Raw genomic sequence first — 24,938 nt, 5'->3', positions numbered from 1 at the left:
ATTCCATACTTTTCATCGGAATTTTTGAAATATTTTTCCGAACGTTACTTTCAGTGTCTTAGATGAAAATAGGGTCATTCACAAATTACATAACACTTTAGGGGTGGAGGGTGACTGTCCGAACGTTACGGCCCATAAAATTTTAGAACCCTTCCATACAAAACACGTTAAGAGGGGTGGTGGGGGTTGAAAATGGTCTATTTAGCGTTATGTAATTTGTGAATGAACCCATATAGCAAATTAAATAACTCAAATTATCTTTCCGGATTAGAAATACTAGATAAAGATTGTCGCTGTCGCTGTCCGGAACATCTTTTGTGGCGAGGATAGGGAGCTAAATCAGGAACTATAACCGGACGCGACACTCGGGATTTTTCCGTGTTGCGCTTGTAGTTCCATCGATGTGTAGAGTTCTAGGTATACAAATGAAAAGACACTAAGTCAGTTGTCAGTTTTTCTCCATCATTTGCTTTCTCCAAAACATGACAGCATTGTGTTTGTTTTTCACTCCAAAAATCAACATCAACATCTCCGAACATCTCCAACTGTGCTGAATTTGTTCTGTGAGTTGAAGCCGGAGTACACACCTAACTATACTGCTCCACCGTTGCTGTATGACAATCACCTATTGAACTCACTCAACGAGAATGTCAGGCCTCCCAACGAAAGGCATATCAGTGGAGGAGATGTCAAAGTCGCTGGTGCTGAAATAATGGAACCGAAGGCAGGATTTACGCGGGACCAACTGAAAGAATTTAGCAAAGCTCAGTGGAATTGAATTGAAGGGCACTAACGGTGAAGAGCATCCAAATGATACAGTTAAGCAACAGTAAGTAGTGACACTTATTGAAGGTGACTTTCAATAATACAGAGCCTCGAACTTTCCTCATAGAGGATTGTTTGTAGATTACCCCATACCATTAAAATTGGTATTTTCCCAATCAACAATTCTATAAACACTTTTTTAAATTCTAGCGCAAAGAACTTGAAGAGCTTCGGAAAGTTTGGGCAAAACAAATCACTTTGGCATTCCACCGGATCTTAACACATTGAAAGCAGTAATAGAATCAAAATCTAACTGAGCCATCAACCTGTTTCCGTACCATCTGAGCGTGGCACAGTTCACCGAAATTATCTTGGATGAAGCAATATCTGCTTGAGGGATCAGATATCAGTTATGTCCAATCGCAACTGCAAAAGCACTTGGGCAAGGTTGAGTCTTGATATAACGTGGAGAAAAACGAAAAGCGGAGTGTTGGACAAGACGTGTGAAATTACAGTTTGTATTGCGATGTGTTGTCGGAAGAAAAGCCAGAGCTGCGTTTGCGGTAGGAAAGTTTCTACATATTATTAAAAACGATATGAAAATCAACGTAAATGCTACCTCACGAGGAAACGGCAGGTGAAGTTCAAATCAAACTTCATAGAAAATCACAACAGGAGCATCCTTAAATTTGATGTGAATTTAGTGCCATGCTTTGTCCTCCGCAACCTTGGAGTACGCCCACGAATGGGGGCTACATTGTAGCAAAATCAGAACTCATACGGCTCACCTCAACAGCCACAACAGTCCGAACGCATCAACCAGGCAAATCCCAAGATATGCACTACGCTCGATGACCAATTAACTAGCTGTTATTCCTGAAAAACAGAGGAAGTTTTGATATACTCGGCACAAATAGGCGCTGATGTCCGAGCCCGTGCGCTTCCTGGAATTGTGAAACCATACCGCGAAATGAAATGACGGCTACGACTGATGTTGCCAAAAGATGACGCATCGCAGAAGAAGGAATGTACAGCTTGTGATGCGATGCACTGTACCGGCTATCATTGGCCAACCATTTCGGGACAGTATTTGGCTTCCGCAAAACATAGATTTTGTGGAAGAGTACACTGATTCCACCCCATTTGAACCATTTGGGACACGATATGGTTGCAGTTTGATGATCTTTCACCAAAAGAGGCCCTTGGGTCAAGATGCTTTAAAAAGGGCTTGCATCAATCTAATGGATTGAAGAAGCGAGAGTCAGTTGAGGATCGTTTGAAGTACGCAGACGAAATAATGGACGATATTTTGATTCTTCTGATCGATCCTGACCGGTCGAATGTGGTGTGACATCTGACGAACCGTGACAAACTTTGGATGCTGCATAGAAGTTGCAAAGGTGCTTCGATGCCCTGATCCAGCAACATTCATGAGTGGCTTCCCCATCCATCAAGATGATTCGTGCAATGGTCTACAGCACTATGCAGCGTTGGGTCGAGATACGGTTGAGCAAAGAGCGTTAATCTCGCCCATCTCATGTACCCAGGATGTATACAGTACGGTAGCTGCTTTGGGAAGAAAACGTACCAAAGATTCTGAGAACGGCGTGAAAGTGCTACAGATCCTCAAAGGTCACATACAACGGAAAGTTAAAACAAACTGTCATGACCACTGTGTACGGCGTAACGCGCTTCGGTGCTCGGAAACAAATCGCCCGCCAGTTGAATACATCAACGATTTTCCCAAAGAATGGGTTTGGTCCGCTTCCAGCTACTCAACGGTGAAACTTTCAATGCCTTGAGCGAAATGTTCACGTCGGCTAGAGAAATTCAAGATTGGTTTACGATTGTGCAAGGCTCATCTCCGCCGTATGCGCGAGGAACTTCGAATGGATCACAGCTTGGCCTGCTGGTGGTTCAGCCATACAACGCTCCGATAGGCCGATGTCCCCAAGGCGAACCACATGCCGGAACATTTCTCAATGGACTCTCGAAAAGCAAAACATCATGAAACAGAAGAAGCATTCCTCCCACCTTGTGCACTCGTTGGATCTAAGCCACATGATGCTGACGTCTTGTGTGAACGAGCCGGACTGACGTTCATCGTTCACGAACTTGGTCCACCAAGGATTCATCCGAAGTTCCATCAGGATTCTCCAGGAGGCCTACTAAGCATTTTCTAGGAACTCCTAACAGAGATTCATCAAGATTTATCCAGATTCCAAAGATTGCTCCAGAAGTACACCAAGGATTTCTCCAGAAGTTTCACCAGGGATTCCACTAAAGTTTCACCAGGAATTCCTTCAGGAGTTCCACCAAGAATTCCTCCAGGAAATTCCACCAGGGTTTTCTCCAGAAGTTCCACCAAGGATTCATCCAGAAGTTCCACCAGGGATCCAGGAGGCCTTAAGCATTCCTCTAGGAACTCCTTACAGGGATTTATCCAGATGTTCCACCAGGGATTCTCCAGATGTTTCACCAGAAATTCCTCAGGACTTGTCATAAGACGAGGACTTGTCATAAGCAGTTTCTCGTACTTGACTCGACTTAGGAGTTCTATCAGGGATTCTCCAGGAGGCCTCACTAAGGATTCCTCTAGGAAGTTCCAACAGGGATTCATCGAGAAGTTCCATCAAGGATTCATCCAGCAGTTTCATCAAGGATCCCTCCAGAAGTTTCACCAGGAGTTCAACCAGGATTCCTCCAGAAGTTCCATCGGAGATTCCTCCAAGAGTTCCACTAAGGATTCTTCCAGGAGTTCCATCAAAGATTCCTTCAGGAGCTCCACCAAGGATTCCTCCAGAAGTTTCACCGATTCCACCGTATAAGGGATACTAAGGATTTGCATGAGTTCAAATATAAAACCCAGGATTCTCGAGAAGTTCCTCCAAGTATTCATCCAGGAGTTCCACAGAGTCTCCGAAGTTCCACCAAGGATTCATCCAGGAGTTACATTAAGGGTTCCTTCAAAAGTTCCACCACAGATAACAGATATTTAAGCTAGAACAAATTTATTGAAACTCTGTAAAATTTTAAATGATGTACGTTGACTCATCTACCATCTACTCAACTGATTGCAGAAGTACATACGGCTGATGGTATTAAGATAGGCAGAGTTGGCAGAAAACAGGTCTGGTTTGAGTAACGGTAACAATGGACGTGACATAATTTTATTCATTCAGGTTCTAGCCTACTACAGGAAATGTTATTCGATGTTGCTAGAGCGCTCGGTTGCTATTCACACTCCTTCTCAACCGAACAGCATTAGGTCCGATGCCCATGCACGTGCACGTAGCGTCTTTTCAACGCTGAGTGTAAGCGGCGTCAAAAGACGCGGTGTGCATCGAAAAAGCGTTAAGCCGTTTCGGCCCGGTATCGATTTCAAATTGTAAAATCCACCGTTCTCTTTCGACCGATTTGCATGAATTTGGAGGAAAGATGCATTAAACCCCATATTTTTATGTAGATGTATTGATTTGTATTGGGTACTGGTTTTATTGAGGGTCCCTACAAATGGGTCAAAATAGGTCAACTTCCTTTAATCGTAGATAATAGTAGTAAATGCTCTTAATAACTATGCAATCGTTATTATTCATCATTTTGCAAAAGTGGAATGGAAACTCGCATGTTTGGACCTTCAAAATCCGTTACAGATGTTCCGGGAAGCTGGTTCCCCCAGGAAGTGGTCACTTTTGAGTGGTTCTGAAACCCAGCTTGCGACTCATCAAACTTCATGATTTGGCAACACAAATATAATTGAAAACATTTCAGAACTTCTGAGCATTGGCTACTTCCGAGGCCCTGGGTACTGTGCCCTCAGGGAAGTGGTCACTTTTGATTGACTCTGAACCCAGCTTGACACATCGAACTCCATGATCTTGCAACGCAAAGTCAATATAAGAAATTTGCAGAGCATCTGCACATTGGCCATTCCGGAGGTTCCTCGGAACCTGATGCCACGAGGGAAGTGGTCACTTTTGATTGATTCTGAAACTCGCTTGCGACACATCGAACGTCATGATTTTGCAACGCAAATACAATAGGAAAAACTTGCAGAAGTTCTGAGCGCATTGGCTACTTCCGAGGTTCCCTGGGAACCTGAAGCCCCAGGAAGTGGTCACTTTTTTGACTCTTGAAACCCAGCTTGCGACACATCGAACTCCATGATTTTGCAACGCAAAGTCAATATAAGAAATTTGCAGAGCATCTGGGCACATTGGCGATTTCCGAGGTTCCTCGGAACCTGATGCCACGAGGGAAGTGGTCACATTTTGAGTGGTTTTGAAACCCAGCTTGACACATCAAACTTCATGATTTTTGCAACACAATACAATAGAAGATATTTGCAGAACATCTGGTCACATGCTATTTCCGGAGGTTCCTTGGGTACCTGATGCCCCAAGGAAAGTGGGCACTTTTGATTGACTCTGAACCCAACTTTATGATTTTGCAACGCAAATATAATAGAAGATATTTGCAGAGCATCTTGCACATGAGCCACTTCCAGAGGGTCCTGAAACCTGAAGCCCTCAGGAAGTGGCCACTTTTCGATTGATTCTGAAACCCAGCTTCACACATCGAACTTCATGATCTTGCAACGCAAATAATAGGAAACATTTGCAAAACTGAGCGCATTGGCTACTTCCGAAGGTTCCTGGGAACCTGATGACCAAGGGAAGTGGTCACTTTTTGAGTGGTTCTGAACACAGCTTGCCACACATCAAACTTCATGATTTTGCAACACAAATACAAAAGTAGGCATTTTCTCAGCATCTGAGCATCGGCCACTTCGAGGGTTCCTGGGAACCTTACGCTCCCATAGAAGTGGCCTTTTTAGTTGGTTCTGAAAATCAGCCTGCGCCATATCAAACTGAAAGATTTTGTTTTCTCCAAACTACTGTGTGTCTGAGCAACTCTTCCTGCACCGAACTGGGAATCTTATCCAGCTTTGTCAGCATGGTCTTTTTTAGCGCGCATCTTATCGCACGGCTAAGGAAGGCCCCAAAATATTTTACAGCATTTTTTTGTTAATATCTTCGCATATGCACAGCATATGTTTCGAAATGGACAAATTGATATGAAATTTGAAAAGAATCCACGTGTCTTGGAGGACTGAACCCTCAACCTCCTACTCTCTCAGCCCAGTCCGTTACTGGGGCATGGAGTGCGATCCTGAAAACCTAGGGAACCCTCGAAAGTGGCAATGTGCCCAGATGTTCTGCAAGTCTTCTATTGTAGCTGCAAAATCATGATTCTGATGTCGTCGAAGCTGAGTTTCAACCAAAGTAACCACTTCCTGAGGGCACCAGGTACCCAGGGAACCTCCCGGCCGTAGGAGGCCAATGCGCTCAGAAGTTCTGCAAATGTTTCAATTATATTGTGTTCAAATCATGAAGTTTGATGTGTCGCAAGCTGGTCAAACCATTCAAAAAGACCACTTCCTTGATCAGGTTCAGGAAACTCCGAAGTGGCTAATGTGCAGACAAGCAAATGCCTTCTATTATATTTGTGTTGGAAAATCATGAAGTTTGATGTGTCGCAAGTTGGGTTTCAGAACAACTCAAAAGTGACCACTTCCTGGGGAACCAAGTTCGGAGCATCTGTAACGGATCCAAACATGCAGTTTCCATTCCACTTTTGCAATGATTAATAATAACGATTGCATCATTATAAAGAGCATTTACTACTAGTTATCTACGATTAAAAGGAAGTTGACCTATTTTGACCCCATTTGACCCAGGGACCTCTCGATAAAACCGTACCCAAGGACCCAATCACCAAATCAATACAAAAATATAGGGTTTAATGCATCTTTCCTCCAAATTTCTCGCAATCGGTCGAAAACAAGGGAACGGTGGATTTTACATTTGAAATCAACCCGGAAACAGGTTGAAAATACGCAAAACAACGCCGCAATATTTATCTTTCAAAAGCCATGCCCTCCTTAGCTAGCGGTAAGATGCGTAAAGCAAGACCTACGTTATTCTGTTACAGACTTTTCGGTATGGAAATTGTCACGACCTACCCAGATAACAGTATTATCGTTTTAGCCTCTATGATGACACGAATAGAAACTTAGGTGGAAAGTGAATGAACACAAAGCTGCGAGGAAGCAATGTCTCAGTGGGGAATGTAATGCCAGTAAGAAGAAGATAAGCGACGCAATAAAATGAAGCCTTCTGATATCCATTTCATATAATCCAATTATGATATTTAAAATGTTCTTTGAAGATTATTGGTTTCTTAGTCTTAAGGAAGAGGGTTTCAAAATGTGAAAATTTAGTCTACGTGTCTACGGAAAGGATTCTTTAAAATGCCGAAAGGATTCCTCTGATATACCAAAGGATCCTGAAAAAACCTTCGGAAGCTCAAGGACTCTACATAGAAAGGAACGTTTGTTGAAGACATGTCACATTTAGTTCATGAATCGCTATAAATATGTACCATGTTAGAAGGCCAATAAATCTTTATTAAGGCATGCATGCTTTATTTCTGGTTTCGTCCACTTCTGTACATGGTTTGTGCAAGATTGCTGCATCAGATCCTTTAGATTGAAGCTCAACTCTCCCAGTGTGAAACAATGGACGACGGCAACGCTGCGAATAGAATCAAATGTAAATAAGATAGTTTGTGGATTTGGTATATGAGCTTTCAAAATCGGCAGTATAGATTTTTAAATCATAAACACAATCGAGATAATTTCAGAGCCCAGAACATTCTTAAAACATCAACGAGGATGACTAACTATGTTCGTTCTAGGGCCTTGTAACATGTTATTCGGCTATCTTGATGAGGTTTTTGTTTGTCGACAATTTGAATAACATGTTATTCAGGCCGTAGTGCGTAGTATAAATCACCAATTCAAACTACAAAATTTGTGACTTACCTTATTTGGTAGCCTGTCTAGTAATTTCAATCACTGCGGCTTAACCTTTCCGTCGTTTAAATCCTCATCGGTGCATTCGTGGAAGTCTCGATCGACTTCTCCATTCTCCTTGTTCCAGACTGATCCGTCTTTTCGAGATTTAAATTATAAACATCAGCTAACAAAACATAATTGTCTCTCCTCCATCATGCTTTGGGTTTTCTGTGGATCCATCCACAGTCTTGTCTAAATGCGGTTGTTAGACAATTCCAGCCTGCAGAGGGCGGTAGCTTAATAAGTCTTCTGCGACACTAGCCTGACGTTGATTAAAATGAGCGCTTCTAGTGCTTTGAAGTTGGTCGTTCGATACTGGTATAGCGGCAGTTGTCCTCACCCTGGATGATGATCTGGCAGTGTTCGTTTTTCCAGCGCCATTCACTTCTCAATTTTTTGTAGTTTTCGGACTTCTTAATACCTAGCTTGCAACTCCCTCCACAGACGACTACGGGATTAAAACCTTAATCCAGAATATAGTTACGACGACAGTGAAAACGAATTAATTAGATTATACGGCGCACAGCAGATTGCTTCCGAGCGGAACCACAAAACTTTTTTGTTTTGCTTTTCAGATAAAACGTAAATAAAAGTCTGTCAAAAAAGTCTACACTTTCCGAAACACTTCAAAATAAATTTATCCATAATGTGAGTAAACTACACCAGCTCTGGCGGTGCTGGTCTGTCGCTCTTCTGGGTTGTATGAATTTTAATCGGTTCTTTAAATAAAACCAGTGATTTTAGTAATCAGAACCAAGGCCACAATCTTTATCTAGTAACTAAATATCTTTTTAGAAATGCTTACACGCAAAAAAAATGTCGGTCGAAACTATTGTCGGCGAGTAACTCTGTACCGGAATCGAACGAACTCTTCCGAAGTTTCATCAAAAAATGATGCTTTAATCTTTAGGAACTGAATAACCAAAAACCAACTGTATAAAAGCTATAAATTTATTCCGGATACACAATACCATTCTGAGGGTTAATTTAATACGCACCGACGATTTTCAGCAGACAACAAACCGTTTGATTTTACCATGCGTGCAGTAAAAATCAACTGTGGCCCTGGTGGAATGTTGTTGCATGAACTGAATCAGTGGTGAATTTGTCCGAATGCGTGTTAACTTAACTGAAAATTTGTAGTTGTTTTAAAACTTGGCGTAGTCTACAAAATAGTAATACTCAGCGGAATTTTTCATATCAGTATATATAGAAACGGATATTTTAGGATATTTTCGCGTAGCACTGTCAAGATGCTGTCAATAATGACAAACATAATATCTTTTTATTTTCGCCAAACTTAAATTAAATTAATAATTGATGTGCCCAAGGATGTCGAGGTCGAGGTTCCGGCTTTAATGTCGTTTTCGATCATTGATTAGGGAGACCTCGAAAAGCACTGTTTATTCGTAGCTGTGCAAAACAAATTAATGCATCATCCGTACGATGTTTTCACATCTGCGGCATTTGAAGAAATTCATCATGATGAACTTGGCCAACGGTACAGAAACTGGAACAAGAACGAAAGAGTTTGTCCCCTGCGGTTGTCAGTCCTGTACTGTTGGCTGGGTTCACGAAAGATTCTTGTTTGTTTTGGTCTATCTCTTTGTATCATTTCATCACATTTCATGCGTTGTCATAATCAGCTGTTTTTCTAACTTCTCGTAAAGGCCTTTTTACAAATTGAAGGGATATAAACACCTCTTCTTCCCGCAAGGGGTTTGACAATAGCACTATGTCCACGGAGTGCAGCTCATTATGTTGTTGTACGAGAATAAACATCATGTGTTTTGTTTACTATTTGTTTGTAAATCTATAAATTGTTTTCAAATAATTTGTTGACATGAATGTAGTGTTATTGATGATATATAAACTTACAAGGAATCTAAGGTGAAATCAGTAAACGTTAAAATCATTTTTGTAACTGTTCTCCTGCCCCAATCAAACAAAAGATATTATTATTGTTTATACTGTGTTGAGTATCACAGTTGAAATGGTCCGGATGCAAATCGAACAACATTCATTAGTGAAATTGAAATGAAATAAATGGTGTGCTGAAAGATGTTTAAGATTATATTTTCATGCCCATAATTGCTGGTATTATTTTTGAACAAATTGAAAAGTATAGCCAACAATATTTTGATAAAACCAGTTGCTTATAAAGGAACGATTCGGGAGAAGTACTTTTCAAAATGTATGGACATATTCATGAAGATGTTCGCTACGCTGAGAAGCATCTTTTGCCACGGGCTGGATATAAAAGATTAGAAACAGATATCTAAGAATAGACGATGATAATGCACGCTTAGATGAATTTGATAGGATATTTGAAAAATGTTTAGTTTGATAGGTTTTGGATTTTTTCCATAAAAGCGAAGTGTCGCCCTTGTTTGGGCTCACTGGTGACTGCCGAAAATGACACCAGCAGAGAAATTGGAGACGATAGTGGCTGAAATCGTACGTACTTTGACTCCGCAAGACGCTCTGATCGAATAGAGTTCGTCGCCGTACCAAACCGACAATCTACAAAACGCTAATTAGACCGGTAGTTCTTACGGACACGAGACCTGGACGATGCTCGAGGACCAACGCGCACTTGCAGTTTTCGAAAGGAAAGTGCTGCGTACCATCTATGGGGTGCAGATGGCGGACGGTACGTGGAGGAGGCGAATGAACCACGAATGCATCAGCTGTTGGAGAACCATCCATCGTTCAACACGCGAAAATCGGACGACTTGATGGGCCGGGCACGTAGCCAGAATGTCGGACAGTAACCCGGTGAAAATGGTTCTCGACAACGATCTGACGGGCACAAGAAGGCGAGGTGCGCAGCGGCAAGGTGGATCGATCAGGTGGAAGATGACTGCGGACCCTCCGTAGACTGCGTGGTGGCGACGTAGCCATGGACCGAGCCGAATGGAGAAGACTCTTAGACGATCCCACGATGTGTATCCAAATGTCAGTATAGGAACGAAATGCGTTCATATTTTATTTATGCACTCTGGTCTCGCACCGGTTGTTTCTATCAAGGTTGTTGAAGTGCAATCATGCTTCGCACCGGTGGTGAATATCCGGTTGTATTGAGGCAAACACGGAAATAAAATAAATCAGGAAAAAAATTATTTATTTTCAAATCTTTCAGAACGCGCTCCAACTTTGTAATATAAGTATGTGCGTAATGCATTTTGTGATTATCAGATTAGCTAGACACATCTGCTAGGGGCTAGCTTATATGCAATTTAGTGGGTGGATATCTCGAGATCTATAAGACTTAGAAAGATTTTGTTTTCTACATAGTTGTTCGAGCCATAACATTTATGATGAAGACTAGTTTAGTTTTAATTTACAGCATAACGGCGTAGTGTATGAGATAACCTGTTAGGTTAAATATTTCTAACCAGAGTTAGAAGATGGTCATCTTCTACAAAGTTATCCGAATTATCTTTTAGGTGTGGTTATTTGTAAGATTTAAAAGGGTAGTCAAAACCAGAAGTTTAGTTTGAAACCGCAATACTCGTTAGCGCTCGAGTTGAGTCGAATCGAGTCAAGTACGAAACTAAGATGGCCTTACTGTAGAAGTCGAAATAAGTATCTGTCAAAGGTATAACCAGTGGTGGAATTAAGAATTGTACGAACTCGTCTTATGTCAAGTAACTTTGTAGAATACGGCAATATTCTGAAAATTCCAGATTTTGAGATATTTAACCTATCAGTTTATTTCTTATACACTAGCGCCGCTAAGCGATTGTGTTTAAAACTAAACCGAACAACTTTGTGGAATACGGCAATATTCTAAAAATTTCAGTTTACGAAATACTAACCTAGCAGGTTATTTCTTATACACAGCCACCAGGCGGTTATATCTTAATCTAAACCAGCGTTGGTCATAATGGTTTTAACCACGAACAACTTTGTAGAACGGCAATATTCTAAAATTACATATTTTGAGATACCTGACCTATGAGGTTATTTCCAATAATAGCGCCGCCAAGCGGTTGTATTATTAACTAAACTTGCTTTCGCTGCGATGGTTCAATCATCCGAACAACTTTGTGGAAGACGGCAATTCTTAACATTTCAACTATCGAAATATTTAACCTTTAGGTTATTTCCATTCACTAGCGCCGCGCGATTGTATTTCAAATTAAACTTGTTTTCGTCAGATGGTTTTGATCACCCGAACAACTTTGTAGAAGACGCCAATATTCTAAAAATTCCAGATTTCGAGATATCAAACCTATCAGGTTATTTCATATGCACTAGCGCCGCCAATCAGTTGAAATCCAAACTAAACTGATCTCCATCACAATGGTTTTGATGATGAATAACCGAACAATTTTTCAGAAGACGGCACATTTTTATTTATGCGTTACTCTATTTCCGTGTGATGGTTTGGCAACGGTTGGAGCGGGTCGCAAATTTGCCAACTCGTATTCACCGAAGGTTGCGTTTGCATTTCCCAAACCCGTTTACCAACGACCGGTGCGAGTTCGCGTCATGATAGAGGTTGCTATTTTGCTTTATTTACGCAGGTGGGGATCGTCTTATATACCGCACAGGCCTCTTCGGCCTTAGTCTGATTAAATAATAATAATTACTTTAATCAGGAACATTCCGCCTTTCATACTAGTGATGTGGAAAATAAAGATAATTAGATGTTGCATATTTATCGTGTTTTCATCACAAAAGGAAAAATGCCAATGGTTGTCTTAAATTAAAGGTAAAAGATACGGTCCATCGATTTTATCCATATATCATTATACTGTATCTATATTATAACCCAAGCTGTTTTATCAAAAACGAGGATTGTAAGTGAACATAGTATATGTTAAGAGACCCTACACGAGGCATATATTGGCAATACTTTTTCGTCAAACTTTCATCAAACTTCTTTTCAATATTTTCACTGATTAGTCGGCATGCGTAGCTGAAGAAAACTCATTTTTTCTGAACTAATACGAATCAAAAGGTATAACGCACAAAACACGACACACTCAACGTCATCGACTGTGGCAAAGTGGGGGAGATGAGGGAAATATTGAAAAGAATATCAAACTTTTCTGATTTTCCTCAATATCTACTTTAATATTTTGGGTTCGCCTCACACCATCAATCTTTTCTTCAATAATCGAGTTTGTCAAACTTTTTCCGTCGTGGGGTCTGCTTTAAGCATCGAAAAATGTACTGAAATAGCCTATTTTGTACAGTAATTATACTTAACCGCCCATTACTCATATGGTTGATTTGCCAAACACAGTGTACCATATAAAACCATTTCTGTAGGTTGGTTTTATCATCCTTTAAACTGCAAACTGAATAGTAGATGTAACGTTATTTATTATCAGGAATGATCTAGAGATGGTCCAATTATAGTCCAAAATTATGGGTAATTACGTCTGGAATGAAAGAAAACACAGCTATAATCTCTTCGGTATTTTACAGATGATCCGCAAAAAGTACGGATCAACAGTTAAAAAGTACTGAGAAATCGGTAATACTTAATTTTTTTTGACAAGTGATTTATCGAGCTTTGGTATATATGACGAGGGCTCAGTACATTTTACAGAAATTTTTAGAGTGCTTTGAGAATAGGTCGTAGTGCAAAAGAGAGTCTCTCTTGCCTCCATTCTCTTTAGATTATTACAGATCTATAATAAAGTTTACCTCAGATTTCTTGGCAGATATCAGAAGATTTTAGCTTTCTACGTTCTGAAGTGGAAATGTCAAAATATGCAAACTAGCTTATGTACAAGCGAAGAGAGCGTGAACAAAGAGAGCCTCTCTTTTACATACGACTATTCTCAAAGCAACTAGATTTAAGTAAATTTGACATTTTATTCGATAGAATGCAGCACCGAGCACTGGTTCTCGATGTGGTTTACCGAGGTGACTACCAAGAGCTCAGCTGTTGGAGTAATTTGGCAACCGAGCCGGTAATAAAAATTAAGTGTGTACACAGAAAGAAAAATAGATACTGAATATTCTGTACTTTCCATCTGAAAAGCGCCAAATTTTTGTTAAAAAAGTAATATTGATTATCGTGACTGTGGTAACTTTAATTTAAAAGTGCCTTTCGTTTTTCTTGAGTGTAGATTTGTTCTCCTTTTACGATAAAATTGTTGAACAGTCAAACACCAGCTGATGTCAAATCTATCGAGTGGACTCAATGACAGCAAAAGTGATCAAATTATTATTGTATTGTTTTTAATTATCATCCGATCCTCGAATTCGATCCGAAACATTTTTAAAAAGTTTGGATTGCGACGTCTGCAGCGGCAAGGGTTGATATTCTGTAAGCCTCCTCGAGATAAAGGTAAGTACTCTACATTAACGACCAGCCTGCTGTGATTACGCACCGTCGACCTTCGGCTAACGAATAATTGATTTGCTTATTCCCTTTTCAGAATCGCCATGACCGTTTCCGCAAATTGTTTGGTACTGGAGCACTTTCATGCTGCCGCCCCTTTTTGTTATTCATGGTGAAATTCACTGCTCACCTACATCGAACGCCCGTGCATTCGTGCGCAAGAATACCATGGTTTCGAACTTTAATGTACGCCAGGTTATATATGAATGTTCTACACTTAAAATCTTAAGTTCACCGATTGCCGAGAACCAACAGCCGAGATATTGGTAATATTCGACGAATTTCGGTAAAATTTTACCGAGATTTCGTAAACCTTACGAGTCATCGGTAATCGTTACCGAGATCTCGGCAAAATCAACTTTGCGAATTTCGGCAAATGTTGACGAAATTTCGGTAAAGTAATTACCGAACTTCAGCAAAAAATATTACGAGATCTCGATTGTTGGAATCTCGGCAAAATTTTGCCGAGATCTACATAATTTGAGTGTGTATACGTTTACAGGCTGTTAGGTGGAAAATCGTTTGTCTGAGCGAATCAAAATAAATTGGCGGCAATATAGATAATCACCGAAGATGTTCTCCTAGTATTTCGAAATTGCTATGTCTTCCGCATTCCAGCACCAGGCAGAAACGCAGTATTGACTCTCAGCGCAGAGATACTCAAACGGCAACAGTTCTTAATTTAAAGTTCATAGTTTTCGTTGAAAACAGCATGTCTTTTCCATATTTTTGAATGAATAATAAAACTTCCATTTTAATGTTGATTTTGAAAGCAAACTGTCTAAAACATGAATGTTTAAAAGGTTGTAAGTCAAAAAGGAGCAAGATTTTTGTCTTGGTTTATTTTGATTTACGATCTTTTGAAAGTTGTCTTATTACTCATTCAGTTTCCTCGGTTTTCCTAAAACAATCACTCTTTCTTTCACATTGTACCATTTGGAGACATTCTATAGTTTTGTTTAGAAAATGTAAACTTTTAATTTCAGAGTTGATGCCATTTTTGAACTGTCGTTGACGCAAAAGTTGTGTACTTTATTTCAAAATACGCAACTCTCTACGAAAAGAACCAACGCAACTTTTATTTTAACGAGCTTGGACAAGCGCGGTGTCATCATCATCAATAGACATAGACCGCTGTCATCATTGAAACGCAGTATGGAAAAAAGCCCGGGACATCCTGGCTACGATCTGGCGATGGCCAAAAATAGGATGTCAATAGGCTGATTTTAACCAATGGTTTTTTGATTCTATCAATGATTTTCTTTTCTGTAGAAAACCGAATTATAGCCGCCATCGAAATTGGATTTTTCTCACATCCATACGTTAAACCATCGGAAGTAGTGCGCTGTATACATCACCAAATGAAAACAGCACACCACTTCCGAAGTTAGGTTTAACAAAAGATATTTAGTTACTATAGATAAAGATTGTCGCTTCGGTTCCCTTTGTTCTGCTGTCCGAAACACCCGCATGGAAGAATATCTAAAGCGAACAGGAATCTACCTCGAAAAGACTTAATGCAAGTACTTTTGGCTATTTACTATTGTGTGGTATCTACCGGTGCACTCGTCGAAACGGTTCAAATGCTACGCGCCACGCCATCTTTTTACTCTATCACTGCATCGCACGCGCACCGTACACTAAATCCTCCATCCGTTCACGGCAACTTGCCGTAAAAATCGAGCGGAAAATACCACCGTGAAAACAGATGCGCAGATTCGTGGCGAAATGATAGTGACTAAGCGAAGTGCAGTGGACATCTTAAAATCATTGGCATTTTAACCCATTGGTATAGTTTAATTGAATCGGACGAAGCTCGCGTTCACATTTCAGACACGCTACGTCTGAATATTCTGCCGCGACCTCGGAGAAAAATACCAGCCATCAACACCGATGCGAATATTCGTAGGAAGGATCGTGACCCAAGAAATGCAATGGAGACGAGAGCACCACATCGGCGGGACAACAAGATCTATCATCAAGGCCTCTTCAGCTGACTCAGGCGGTACTATGATCGTTCTATGGGTACACCGTATACCGTGGTGGCACAAGTCAGCCGTTGAGAAAAAGAAACCGATTCTCCGACGATAAGGACCGGTTGACTGTGCCCTGTGTGATAGCTCCATTAGAAAATGGAATCGTGTATTGATGCATGTACTGATTACCCACTATGTACCGTAGTTAGTTGTCCCCATATTTTTGTTATAATTATCACTCTTACAAAATAAAGAGATGTTTTATATCTTCCTAAAAGCTGTGTTTCGAAATTTTAATGAAATATCAACAGAGAAAAGAAAAGAAGGCAACATGGTACCCACATCTAGGAGAAGTCTAGAAGACCGTGGTATTCGAGTCTAGAAGATATCGAGGTAATATCTAAGAGACCACTCCTGTCATATCCCTATCGGTTCAAACGGTTCACTCGTCTAAAATTTGAGGTAGACACCGGTTTAAACGGTTGTTGCATTTGAGGCGGATTTGAGGTCTGACAGGTTCTAGAAATCGACCAAAATATCTAGGAGACTAATTTTTTGTCTCAGAGATATCACGAGATTTCTAGAAGAACTTTCCGAGCGGCATGTGTGGTACACATATAGATAGTGGAATATATAGATGAGCGAAGATAAACTCTGTCTCCAAACGAACTGTCAAACGTGTCTCCAAACGAGCATGACGTCACGATTTCAATGGAAGCAAGTATGGAACGAAAAGATTTGACACGAAAATATATGGGCCAACTGTCAAATTTTCCGTTTCGTCGCGTTCCGTTGTATTTGTTTAGCTTAAGGGTGACGTCATATGCGCGTGGGCACGGGCAAAAAATCGACTCAGCATTCGCTCATCTATAGATTCTACTATCTATAGTACACACCTGTCAAATCGTATGAATTTTCCTTCTTTGACATTTAGCTCCCCTACCAAATTTTATTCCCATCATCCAGCAATTCTAATTACTGAACGAGGTTCAGCAATTCATTGATTTGCTGGAATACAGCATTCTTTATAGTGTTATTGAAATACAGTAAAATAAAATACTGAAAGGTAATCAGTTATTTTATTTTCGCTGTCATTCAGTACTAATTAAATTATCGAGAACCAGCAATCGATTGGATGTTTGCCGAAAATCAGTAAAATGTTTTGCTGAACGCATTCCAGCACTTTGTATTGCTGAAAATCCAGCAATACGATCGACCCGTCAAACTGGAAATTTAATCAGTTCATTGGTTGAGCCAAATAACAAACTTCTCCTCGTGTTTGTCAGTTTTTCGCGCAATCGGTTTAAGATAAAATGGACGTTCAGCTCGGGAGCTTCTTGAAACGTTGCGAAACGATGAACACTCTTGATGTGGAGGATATGTTTCGTAAGTAATTTAAAAAAATTCAAAACGGATTTTGATTCGGAGGAACAAAAAAAATGGCGGATATATAAATGCTTCTACAAGCTGCGGGTAGAAGGTTACATCGAAGGTTGCGACATTTAAAATACACAGCGATAAAAAGATTTCGACAAAAGCCTTGTTCATTTCACTTGATGCAAGGAAGATGTCGAATAAGTTATAGAACATTTGGAAACTTAAAACATCACATCGTTAGAAACACCTTTGCCCAAAACTCGGTGAATCTGTATACACTCTGTGAACCATTAAGAAGTCAATCTCCTGTTCCTTTTAACGATGCGACATTCGGTCGATACCAAGCAGTCTGCTGATATTTCTGTGCAGGATAGCCCTGAAACAGATATTGAATATTGTACTTTGGAGGCCATACAGGAATTCGCAGCAATATCTGTTTGTCGGTTAAAAGCAGACGTTTCTTTCACTGACAAGAAGCTTAAGGAAGTGATGGATTTGTGTGAATCTATTGTGGGACAAATAAATAATTTAGTTCGACATAAAGTATCTACTTTCTTAGACCAATATGCACCCCAGATCCCTACAGAACGAGTAGTTGAGCTGCAAAACAGCTTGTGTTTTGATGACATTTTCAAAAAAGTCAAGACGCATGCTAAACAACGCGATTTCTTAAACGAAAAAGTTGGAACAATTCCGGAACCCCGAGCCATAATGCTAAGAGAAAGGACAGGTATGCGATTCGCTATGGGGAGAGAAATATCTATCAAGGTAATTTATTAAACTACTATTACACTGCCCACTCTATTCGCACATTCCAACATTGATGTTTCATTACGTAATTTCATGTATTAAATTATGTAGCTTTGGTTGGACGGTTCAGTTAAGTAGTAAGTCGCTTGGCTTGAACGCGAATTGAACATGTAAACTCCTCCATTCAAGTCACTTTATTTAAAAGTTGATCACGTTCAACTTTGGAATAGTGATTTGAATAGAGCATCTTCCCTCTGAATTCAACATCAAGCTACTAAAATGATAATTATTAATATTTATTATTCATTTGGTTTTTATAAATATGATTTTATCAAATTATTACATATGAGATTGTTTCTTCGAATACTGTTGTACTATTCCAAAAGGATGTATTGATTTAAATATTTTGGTTAGAATGAAGTAATGATACGATAACGACCACCCCCACTATTATATGAAACAGACATGTATAAGCGGTATGAATAAACCAAGAAATTATAATGTGTATTTTACTCTGTTTATAGATTAAAGATACATTTCAGTACATACCGATAGTTGAATCTTTGAAAATGATACTACGAAATCCTGAAAATCGGTCAGCTTTAACGGAGTGTGACAGTCAGAATGAACGAATCGGAACGTACCGATCATTCACAGACGCAAGTAGTTACAAGCACAGTAACTTTTTCAAAGCATACCCAGATGCTCTCAGGATAATAATCTATGAAGATGATGTTGAGCCTTGCAATGCACTTAGCTCTAGAGCAGGAAATAACAAAATTTCGGCATTTTATTTCAAACTTCAAAACCTTCCTCGAAGATTCAATTCATCTACAAAATCGGTTTTTCCTCTAATCTACGCGAAGTCTGTAGATACCAAACTTCATGGATTCAACTGCATTCTTGCACCACTTGTCGAAGATCTAAAAAAACTAGAAAACGGCGTAGCAGTTTGTTTGGGCGACGAAACAATCACAATTCGTGGTACAGTTGTTGTTGTGGCTGGTGATACGTTGGCGATGCACGAACTGTTCGGGCTGTTGGGACCGTCTGCCAGTTATTTTTGTCGTGAGTGTACAATAACCCGGAATGAATTTCTTAATGATCCTCATTCGAATAATTATCCCTTGCGTGATCGCCAATGGTATGAAGAAAACCTTTGTCGTCTACAAAACAAAGAAATAATGTCGAAAGATTGTGGACTCAAACCAAACGGGTGTATTCTGAATGATTTGCAACAGTTCCATTTGACAAACAACCATTCATTTGATGTCATGCATGATCTTGCAGAAGGGGTGATTCCTGTTACTATACAACTAGTTTTGGCACAGTATTACAGGGATAAAACACTAGGCTTTTCAATTGACTTTATAAATCATCGTATTAAAACATTCTGCTATGGCTATCGAGACGGAAAAAACAAACCGTCGGCCAACATAACTGCCCCTATGCTTCTACAACCAACAAAACACAAGATGCGACAAACAGCATCGCAGTATCTATTACTGCTGCAATCGTTTCCATTTCTTTTTAATCATAAAGTACCCCACGAATGCAAATATATGGCACTAATAAGCGTACTTATCAACATAACGCGAATATCATTTTCGCCAACAGTTCCAGATTATCTAATAGCGGAATTGGAGCTTAACATTAAAATGTTCTATAATATGTTCGTTGAGTTATTTCAAAGTCGCCCAAACAAATTACATCACCTCTATCACTACCCTATGTGCATTAAGGAAATCGGACCACTAGAGCAATATGATTGCCGTATTTTTGAACAGAAAAATAAAACCATAAAATCACAAATGAATGTGGCTCGAAACTACAAGAACGTTTGTTTTAGCTTAGCTAAAAGGCAAATATTTGCTCAAGCTGTTAACATTGCTGAAAAACCATTCAAAACGAACTTGAGTTATAAATCAGGAAACATTATGTTGATTAAAGACACGCTGTCTGCTTCTCTACTGGATTTAGATATGGATCACCGTTGTTTTTGTCCGAAAGAAATAACCTATAATGGAATTCGCTTTCGAAAGAATTGTGTTGTTATGGTTTCTGGTAATGAGCAGAAAGGACTTCCTAGATTTGGAGAAATACAGGAAATAATTGTGATAAAGGACGCTGTCAGCATACATATCAAGTTATGGGAAACTGTCGATCACGATGATGTCCTTCAGGCGTATTTAGTCGAGAATACGAATCAACAATTGCTAGTTGGCTTATCACAAATACACTGCTACACGACGTTTTCGTTTTGGAAAAAATATAATGAAAAGAACCATTATATTTCACGTAAAATTTATAATGACGATTTTTGAATATTCACCAATTAAATAGACGCGGAAGGTATTCTCGACATGGAAACGTTTGCTATGCTAGATGAAACAGATTTCAACAGATTGAATCTAAATACCGGTCAACGAAAAAAAATCCAAAAGCTCCAAAAAGAATCACAAAATGCAGCAAAATTTATACAAAAGGACTTGAGCGATTCCGTTCCATACGAAGATATCGAATACATTGATTCTGAAGCAGATGCATCTGTTTCACTAGAGAAGGTAACTTTATATTCTCATGAAATTGCAAATAACGGTAAATTACAATATTCTATATTTCAGGAATTTGACATCGATTTGGTGTTTCAAGCAACACCGGAGGGAAGATACATTATACAATCATTACAAGAACAGAACTCAGTTACCAGTAAACTGATCAAGTCTGTTACTAAAGTGCTCAGCGAATATCTCATCGAACGGTTTGGTTTGTAAGTAATGTTAGAACTAAATTAAATAATATCGACTACTGTCATAAAACGAGTTTAGTCAAATCCATTTAATTCCACCATGCTGTATTATTTTTCGACCTCAACTGTAAGGCCGTCTTCAGTGTCTCGTACTTGACTCGACAGTTGAGGTCGAAATACGTATCTGTAAAAGAATACAACGTGACGGAGTTAAATGGAATCGTACTAAACTCGTCTTATGACAGTGAAGATATTCCACTAAAAAGAGCTTAAATAATTTTCTTCGAATATGGACTAAATTCAGTTTAACTTTGTACACGTCTACAACAGAGCATTTTCTATTTTTAGTTAGCTACTTACATTCAATAGATTTGCCGAGAATAGTTCACTCTTTATCATACTATTAGGAATAGGGCTGATTTTTATGATTTTAGAATTATCGACATCATATAACACATGCAGTCACATCTCGCTATATTTTTCTGTTTCGGGTGGGTTATAAATATCTGCAACGTAAAGCAAGAATTGTTGGTGCAAAGAAAGATAGATACTAGTAGGTATAAAAAAAACTTACCAGCATACGGCAGGTAGTAAACATTTGGTTCCACTATAGCAAAATAACTTATTGCTTATTACGTTTAAATATTTTTTTTTTATTTTGATGTCAGTCTGCAGGACCGAAGATTACTTCTGTTAAATAAATATTATCGATATTCTTATTAGATTTTTAGAATGACAACAATCAATGACAATACATACTAAGGTGAGAAAAAAGACCAACTACAAGTGTGTTGGTGGAATGTGAATTTTGGACAATTTGTTTATGTTGTCTCAGCTGATCTGGGATGTTAAGGTTGTGATTAATGTGAACACCATTGCGCGATGCGACGCGGCACGAAGTTAGATTGGACACGTGTTATAATCTTAGGGCCGATGACCACGTAGCCATTTTTCAACGCCACGAGCATGCAGCGTTAAATTAACGCAGGTGTGCATCAGCGCGGCGTTGACGCTTTTTCCCGATTCACACCTGCGTCCTTTTACCGCCGCTTGCACGTAGAGTTGAAAAGACGCTACGCGGGCATCGAGCCTTAATATATATTTCACTTGATATATTTGCTCGTCGCGAGTAACGGTTATGCTTCTTATAGTTTGTAGGTATTATTCCATACATATCAACACGAACAAAGCGCAAGCACAACCGGACCTCTATGCGAGGGGCCATTTCGCCAGACCCCAGACGACCGGAAAATATTGACAATACATAGATTTTGAATGGAAAGTAAATATTGATCGTAATTAAAAAATAATTTCCCCTTCGATGACAGTAGTTGACAGGGGTCAAGTGAGGGCGTATATTATGGAAATAATACCTATTTTTTAATCGAAATAGAACAATAAAAAAAAATCTTTTTTTTCTCTTGAAGGCTCATATTTAAATAAAAATAAAGACCAAAAGATAATATAAGCGAGAGCAACATTGCCAATATTTATGTAGTTTGGGGTGTCTGATATTGCTTGATTTGAATATACATTTGTATATACATAAATGTATTTTTGTGAACGGTTCCAGCCATCCTAGCGTACACCACAAAAACATAGTTGCTACATCCTTGGTGAACAAATACAAAATACTGAAGTCGGAGAGTGCAGATATACCACAGGTATAAAGGTACATACCTACATGTTATGAAAAATCAATTAATGTTCATTTTTTTTACAGGCTTTATGGTTTTATCCAAATGGTAGAGGCTATGGTAGACATAGTGGGAAACTACACTACCATATCGAATATTTAGTGAAGAAGCATGAGAAGCAGATTCATCGCAAAAATCTTTGTGTAGATGAGACCGTGAATTCTATACCATCAACCAGCAGTACACCAGAGAACTTTCCGGGTACAACAGATAATAATCTGACGGAAACAGTACGTATATATCATGTGTTTTTATGTGTTTCATATTCTATTTTTGAACATACATATTTAGATTAACAAGCTCAAATTCATTGTGCCATCGGAGGAGTCATTCAAAATCATCCGAGCGGATTGGATAAAAACAGTCATGCTTCGTAATGAGCTCAGGCAGAACGATGATTGCACTGGAAAAATGATCGAAATGTTTCCACTGTCAATGGCATTTGATGGCTCGCTGGTAACTAATGACATTGTTTCTGAATTTCTTTTTTATGTTATTAATTATTATGTACAGATAAACCTGGATTTCGACAATATGTTTCCATCTGCCAATAAGGATGAAGATGTCTTGGGTGCTTTGCAAGGCAAAATATTAGACAAGTTCAACCATCTACATCCAACAATTGACGATCGTAAGAAAAAAAAACTACAATGTTTTTCAATGATTTCGACTGATGTGATTTTTTTTAATAGAGTTTATTCGCTTGTTACTCGTTATTAAAGAAAAGAACCCTACACGTGGAGCGAAACGAGCGAACAAAGGCCCAAAAACGATTGCTAACTTGCTAGAAAGAATCGTTGAGTGGATAAACGTAAGTATATTAACAACTTTGTCCAAAGGCCGCCCCTGGCAATAATTAATAAATATGTAACAAAAACCTCTACTTGCAATGACACCAATCCATTTCTTCCAAATTCATTTCAGCCAGAAGACAACGTTGAACATTTTGCAGCAACCTATCGGGCTACCGACAATCCAGTTCTAGTGGTTCGTGGTCCTTTGTACTGCGTGGGCGAAACGTACATCCGTGTTGGAAAACGTATATTCTCAGGAGGATCCGAACTTCAAAATGCATTCTTCATTATGATTAAGACGCACTACTTTTTCAATTTGAAATTTGAACAGTCGCTGGCTAACTTTTTTTCTTTTTTTACATCGGCTGTGCTTAACGTTAGCAAGCCTTCGACTACCACCAATGGTTTTCTACTGCAGCTTAGATAAGAATGATGGTTGGTTAATTTGAAAATTGATGATTCGTTTTCTGGAATTTGTACGAAAAATAAAGATTAATAGAATAAAAATAAAGAATGATTTGGCAGTAAATCTGCATTGAACAGTAAACTTACGTTAACTTTTTTTAAAACACATTATGTTTCAAGAAAGAATTCAAGATAGGGAAACGGTTGGTATTATAGATAGTGGAATATATTCTACTATCTATAGTTGGTATTTTCTATCATAAATTAAATTCCCATGATAGGCGCTAGGTTAAATGATGAAAGCAACATCTGTTTGTTATAACTTCTGAGTACATGTCTTGATATAAAGAAGCTAAGCGAATAGGTTGTCGTTTTGACAGAAATTTCAACATTAACAAAAATTCATGCCATAATCCTTTTACTGGAATTTTATAAAATTTAAATCAATCCTTGAAGGCAAAAATTGTATCTTGTTTCATTGTTTCAGTCGATTCTTTGACTTATTTAAGGTCAATTTACCCAAAGAATCCATATTTTTGAAGTTCCCAACTAATTAAAAATGAAAGTTAAAAATGAAAAAGTGCTTCAGTGTGAATCGGCTTGATTTATGTCCAAAATCGGGCGACTGTAAGACCATAATTAAATTGCAGCGCTTATTCATTTTTTTATTTTAAATTTCAAAAATAGTTGAGGCATCAAACAATAAGGGTTTTTTGGAAAAGTTGACCTCAAATAAGCTAAAGAATCGATTGAATCAATACAAATTTTTGAGCAGAAAGGTCAATTGCTGAAAATCCAGCAAAAGCTTCTCCCTTAGCAATTGCTGATTTATCAGTAATCGAAATCAAATTGCTGTATTTTCAGCAAAATAGCTGTCATATTTTGAAATGTAGTTTTGCTGGTTGACAGTAATATAAATTGCTCTTCGCTGAATATTCAGCAAACGATCCGTCTTATTCTCAAAAAGAATATTGCTGGTTTACAGTAAAATAAATTTCGCTTTGCTGATCTTCCAGCATAAGAGCTGTCATGTCTCAGAAATAAGTTTTGCTGGAATAAACCAGCATTTGGTTTTGCTGAAAAAATTGCTGGTTTTACAGCACAAAAAAAACCAGCAAAATTTTGCTGGAATTCAGCAA

At 38.9% G+C, this 24,938-nt stretch overlaps 1 protein-coding gene and 1 pseudogene across 2 annotated transcripts; both read left to right on the top strand.

The window, feature by feature from the left end:
- The first annotated feature begins 62 nt into the window (after positions 1 to 62).
- LOC134209480 (DNA-directed RNA polymerase, mitochondrial-like) lies at positions 63 to 2,948 on the top strand (annotated as a pseudogene).
- Positions 2,949 to 19,158: 16,210 nt separating this feature from the next.
- LOC134215705 (uncharacterized) lies at positions 19,159 to 23,908 on the top strand. Of its 2 annotated transcripts, XM_062694832.1 has the most exons (9): positions 19,159 to 19,222; positions 20,498 to 20,718; positions 20,779 to 20,924; positions 22,477 to 22,567; positions 22,627 to 22,830; positions 22,892 to 23,056; positions 23,114 to 23,231; positions 23,293 to 23,411; positions 23,525 to 23,908. In XM_062694832.1, the coding sequence occupies exons 1-9, from the start codon at positions 19,174 to 19,176 to the stop codon at positions 23,819 to 23,821; spliced, it is 1,410 nt and encodes a 469-aa protein (XP_062550816.1). In that variant the 5' UTR covers positions 19,159 to 19,173; the 3' UTR covers positions 23,822 to 23,908. The 2 variants fall into 2 exon arrangements, with proteins under 2 accessions (XP_062550816.1, XP_062550817.1); XM_062694833.1 differs by lacking the exon at positions 22,892 to 23,056.
- The last annotated feature ends 1,030 nt before the right edge of the window (positions 23,909 to 24,938 follow it).

Source organism: Armigeres subalbatus, chromosome 2 (genome assembly GCF_024139115.2).
Source record: "Armigeres subalbatus isolate Guangzhou_Male chromosome 2, GZ_Asu_2, whole genome shotgun sequence".
NCBI lineage: Eukaryota > Metazoa > Arthropoda > Insecta > Diptera > Culicidae > Armigeres > Armigeres subalbatus.
The sequence above is the reverse complement of the archived record's forward strand: the minus strand, read 5'-3'. Positions and strand labels throughout refer to the sequence as shown.